The 6,132-nt window shown below is 40.2% G+C and overlaps 1 protein-coding gene across 1 annotated transcript; it reads left to right on the forward strand.

Moving 5' to 3' along the window:
* Positions 1–439: 439 nt before the first annotated feature.
* LOC147419218 (uncharacterized) lies at positions 440–5,586 on the forward strand. Its single transcript, XM_086506089.1, has 3 exons — positions 440–926; positions 3,169–3,213; positions 4,773–5,586. Exons 1-3 carry the CDS (start codon positions 843–845, stop codon positions 4,884–4,886), a joined length of 243 nt encoding a protein of 80 aa, XP_086362215.1. The 5' UTR covers positions 440–842; the 3' UTR covers positions 4,887–5,586.
* Positions 5,587–6,132: the final 546 nt, after the last annotated feature.

The raw sequence follows: 6,132 nt of genomic DNA on the forward strand, positions 1-6,132 counted from the left end.
CTTCTTATTCACACTCGTGCGTGCGCGCACACACACATGAGAAGAGAGATTTTAATGTCGTAGGAACAATCCCAAGAGACCTCAAAGATCTGTCCGACGAGAGTTCAACTCAAGACTTGATGCTGTAGAGGGAATTGGGATAACCAATCTACCACACTTGGGTGATAGAAATGTTATTCCAATTTCCTCTTCTGATTCACATGTGCGCATGCGCGCGCGCGCACACACACACACACACACACACACACACACACACACACACACACACACACTTATCTAGATGAAAATGCCTTTGCGGGCCCTTGGCTGACTATAGCTAAGCATGCCATACTTTTCCACTTACAGACTCTTAGTATTTTATCTCTATTCAATTGGGTGGGGGACTTCCATAGGAAATGGTAATTAGAAGTCCACTTATTGCATACAGTGCCTCTCTCACACACAAACTCAAGTTTGGCCGGTTGTAGCTAGTGCACATTGGGATCCTTATCTCCTTGCGATCCTTATTTCCTCGCACCAGTCGCGGCCTGCAGTTATGCACGCATGCTTCCTCTGAAACTCATTTCCTAACCCACAAGCTCTAAGTTGCACGCTGATTTCTCCTAGCTACCCTACTTGCCAAACATCAACCCTACTCTGTGGTGCTAGCCGTCATGTATTTACGCATGTACGCGCGCGCGCGCACACACACACACACACACACACACACACACACACACACACACACACATGGGAGCAAGATCACGTGCCATTACACACACTATTTTATCAGAGGGCAATGAGATTGAACACTCAATTTGGCATGGCCTTGGGCAACTCCGAGACTCAATGAATACTCTCCTATGAATTGGGCAAGTGGCCAATTATATCAACTTGGCGATACACAAAAACAATGGGCATATGATGGCAGGCACTTCAACATACAGGTAGGTGTTTTTGCACCTACTCAGTACTTTGTTTTTTTTTGTAAATACTTTGTAGGATGCAGAATGCCATAATGGAGTGCTAATTACAGAGGTTTGATATTCACCCCTATCAATGGATTCTGTGTTATTGATATGTATGAATTTGAATGCATCTTCCCTGGCCATATCCGGCTCATAGCATCCTTGGTGCACTGACTCGCCTCCTCCCTTGTAGGTTCTACCTCATAGCGTCTGCAGAAGGCGTATGTTGTACATCACGAGTGCGCGCACGCGCAAGCATGCACACACACAGAGAGGTGACACAGAGAGAGCGACAACTGAATTTTGTAAAATGTATGATAGCATATACACCATAGGCATAGAGGACCTAAACCTTTGTTGAGGGAAAAATTTCAGTTATCTAATTAAAGTGGCTCATAATGGTATGAATATATGATCTCATAAGATGCAAAGTAGTATCAGGCCCATAGGAAGTAGCATTAATAGAATTTTTGAAAATATTGAATAGGTGCAAAGGAATTGATGCCAGTAATGGTAGAGATGAGTCTAATATACTGATGATGATCCCTTGCATCCGGATGTGGTACACATAACTTTTCAAGTCCGTAAAGGTATACCTACCTTTACGGACTTGAATACACTTGCAAGCATATAGCCCCTTGCTGCCATGCTCTCAATTGTGCTTGTCTTCACTTTTTATCTATTTTCTATGAAAACCTATAACCTGTTTACTGTTTTGAAATCATCATTATGTAAATACATGCCATGAATGTACACTGCTGGTAAGACGGATTAGCAAGGGTAATAGAAACGAGATGGAAATTTTCTCTTGATCTAAGTAGTTTATGGATGTTTGCATACTGTAAGTTCCCTGTTCAAATTTTTTTACATGGCATACGATCAGCTTCACGCACTCTTTCCCTACTTGTCTTTGGCCAGACTAGTGCCATACTTGCTGATTGTACTTAAATAATATATTAAAAAATAGTATGATAACTCTTATCTATCCTGACCTTTATCAAATTGATGTCTGTCAGGATATGGGTTGTAAAACTCTAATGATTCGAGTAATCTTGTCGCAACCTCATTATACATGTCATTGCAAAGTGATGGATTTCAATATACTAAATAGTCTGAAATTTGGGACAGCAAGACATGATTGTTGGAACAGGAAGATGAGATACAAGTTATTGATTCTCAACGAAGAGGTAAACAAACTTGATAAGAACCTGGTGAAATCCAGGTATGTCTAGCTGATTCTCAAATACTGTCCCTTGAGGACACCCCTTATCTTGACATTCTCAATGTCAAGTCCACTTGCAACATTGTATCACACTTTAGTAACAATCCCTTCTTATGCTGGATTATACAAAAGTGCGAACACCAATACGTACAGCTGTTCTTGTTTCAATGGCAGACACAATATGATCTTTGGTGGGGGATAGGTCCACTTGGTGGCCTATCATCCAAAAGTGGACCTCTCCTCTGGGATGGGGGAGGGCCACACACACGCACACACACATTGAGTTTGGAAATAGGCAGATCATTGCTGGCATGTAAGTTCACAACGTCAGGATGTTTCACAATGTCAGGTAGTTTCACACATGAATTTCGTCATCCACCTCTCATCATGGGGTTGGTGGTGGAAAGACATTGAGCCGTATGGTGGATAATTCTTTTGTATGTTTAGAAATAATTACATGTTTTTAATACGTACTTTACACTTGGATTTCAACGTCTACCTCTTGATAGGGTCTTGGGTAGACCTAATGTGGGATCTACTAGACTTGGTATCTAGCTTAGAGGTTGGTGTATGGTCAAGTTTAGAAATTGGCTTTCCTGATCCATTTGCTCTTTGGATTTGTGTGCAGAACAGGTTATGAATATACACTCAAAACATACAAAATGAAAATAGAAAAAATTTACTTTTGAAATCATTTCAATTTAGCTAAAAGAGCCTTAATCCCCCAGTGGGGGTCTTGAATGAGATGGCATAGGATTGGATTTTTAAAAATTGCTCCTATTTATGAAGGAGACGCTGTCCGATTTTTTTTTTAAATTTAAAGATGTAGACATTGTCGTAAATTATATTCAAATCTCTAACACAATATGAGATCTTGCCAGGTTATTCATTTCTGTTGTAATTTTTGACACCGATAACAAAGGGAGGGGGTCGTTTACACCTGTCTTCCCAATTAATGCTAAGTACTGATGAACTTGTGTGTTTTTTGGATGGTGACAGGTTACAGTTCTCTTCCTTGGAGTTACGATAGAAACTTCAACCATAGTAGGAGATCTATATCCATAAACTTATATAAGTTCTTTTAATGTAGTACAATCTTTGTAAAGTTTCAGAGTCCATAAATTGATATTGTAGTGTCAAAATCAATACAGAAGATCTAGTAGCAAAATTGTTGTTGTAAACTCTCTAGGTGGGTGTGGTTGTAATATACTGTTATTTAATAGCTTATTTAATACAATTGTGCAAGTGTGATTCAAATTGAAGGGATTTTAATCTAAACACACACTCTCTTTCCCTACTAGTCTTTGGTCGGACTAGTGCCATACTTGCTGGTTGTACTTAAATAATCTATTAAAAGAAAATATGATAACCCTGAGCTTTATCATATTGATGTCTGTCAATATATGCGTTGTAAAACTCTAATGATTCGAGTAGTCTTGTTGCAACCGTATTATACATGTCACTGCAAAGTGATGGATTTCAATATAATAAATAGTCTAGAATTTGGGACAGCAAGACATGATGTGTTGGAACAGGAACATGAGATACAAGTTATTGATTCTCAACAAAGAGGTCAACAAACTTGATAAGAACATGGTGAAATCCAAGTATGTCCAGTTGATTCTCAAATACCATCCCTTGAGGACACCCCTTATATTTACAAATTCTTGACATTCTCAATGTCAAGTCCACTTGCAACATTGTATCACACTTTAGTAACAATCCCTTCTTATGCTGGATTATACAAAAGTGCGAACACCAATACGTACAGCTGTTCTTGTTTCAATGGTAGACACAATATGATCTTTGGTGGGGGATAGGTCCACTTGGTGGCCTATCTTCCACCAAGTGGACCTCTCCTCTGGGATGGGGGAGGGCCACTCTCTCTCTCTCTCTCTCTCATATCTAGATGAAAATGCCTTTTCGGGCCCTTGGCCGACTATAGCTAAGCATGGCGTACTTTTCCACTTACAGACTCTTTATTATTTTATCTAGTGTGGCCAGCAGCCTTCGGCCACCTCTCTCTCTCTGTCTCTCCCCTTGCGTGCGCACTGTCCTTATTGTAGCCGGATAAAGCAAATTGCGACAAGTGGCACTGAAAAACCAGTCTCCTTAATATATAGTAAATCACCTTAATATATAGTATAGATTCAATTGGGTTACGGACTTTGATAGGACATGGTATCCACTTATTGCATACGATGCTTCTCTCACACACAAACAACGTGAGTTTGGCCGGTTGTAGCTGGTGCACATCGTGATCCCTATCTCCTTGGGATCGTTTCCTCACACCGCTTATCTTCTCGTACCAGTCGGCCTGCAGTTATGCACGCATGCTTCCTCTGACACTCATTTGCAAACCCACAAACTCTAAGTTGCACGTTGATTTCTCCTAGCTACCCTACTTGCAAAAAAACAACCCTACTCTGTGGTGCTAACCGTCATGCACCTCACACGTGAGCGCGCACGCACACACACACACACACACACACACACACACACACACACACACACACACGGGAGAAGGATTGCGTGCTATTACACACACTGTTTTATCAGAGGACAATGAGACTGAACACTCAATTTGGCATGGCCTTGGGCAGCTGGGAGACTCAATGAATACTCTCCTACGAATTTGGCAAGTGGCCAATTATATCAACTTGGCGATACACAGAAACAATGGGCATATGATGACAGGTAGTTCAACGTACAGGTAGGTGGTTTTGCACCTACTCAGTACTTTGTTTTTTTTTTGTAAATACTTTGTAGGTTGTAGAATGCCATAATGGAGTGCTGGTTACAGAGGTTTGATATTCAACCCTATCAATGAAATCTGTGTTATTGATAAGTATGAATCTGAATGCATCTTCCCTAGCCATATCCAGCTCATAGCATCCTTGGTGCACTGACTCACCTCCTCCCTTGTAGGTTCTACCTCATAGCATCTGCAAAAGGCGTATGTTGTACGTCACGAGTGTGCGTACGCACGCGTGCACACACACACACACACACACACACACACACACACACACACACACACACACACACACACACACACACATAGGTGACACAAAGAGAGCAACAACTAAATTTTGTAAAATGTATGATAGCATATACAACATAGGCATAGAGGACCTAAACCTTTGTCGAGGGAAAAATTTTAGTTATCTAATTAAAGCGGCTCATAATTGTATGAATATCTGATCTCATAAGATGCGATGTAGTATCAGGCCCATAGGAAGTAGCATTGATAGAATTTTTGAAAATATTGAATAGGTCCAAAGGAATTGATGCCGGTAACGGTAGAGATGAGTCTAATATACTGATGATGATCCCTTGCATCCGGATATGGTATACCTACCTTTATGGGCTTGAATACACTTGCAAGCATATAGCCCCTTGCTGCCATGCTCTCAATTGTGTTTGTCTTCACTTTTTCTCTATTTTCTATGAAAACCTATAACTTGTTTACTGTTTTGAAATCATCATTATGTAAATACATGCCATGAATATACACCGCTGGTAAGACAGATTAGCAAGGGTAATAGAAACGAGATGGAAATTTTCTCTTGATCTAAGTAGTTTATGGATGTTTGCATACTGTAAGTTTCTTGTTCAAATTTTTCTACATGGCATACGATCAGCTTGCTGCCTTTTTTATTTGCTGGCGTTCTTTATGACAAATCAACTTATTGGTCATTTTGCTAGCGTTTTTGATCATATTCCATGTGGTTATTGCTATGTTTTTGTACATGCACGAATCCGACGTACAGGTAGGTGCATCTGCACCTATTCACTATACTTGATATTTTCAGATCAATGTGGGTTGCATCCACATTCAAGAATGCATAAAATGGTGTTCAATTTTCATACCAATAAGTAATTTGGTTATTGGATATTGGGTTATGCTTTAATGTGAGAATTTGAAGGAGCTTTTGGATATGAAATTGCCGTCAACCTCCT

The sequence above is a fragment of the Adiantum capillus-veneris genome, chromosome 29 (assembly GCF_014529385.1).
Source record: "Adiantum capillus-veneris isolate H3 chromosome 29, ASM1452938v2, whole genome shotgun sequence".
In the NCBI taxonomy this organism is placed as follows: Eukaryota; Viridiplantae; Streptophyta; class Polypodiopsida; order Polypodiales; family Pteridaceae; genus Adiantum; species Adiantum capillus-veneris.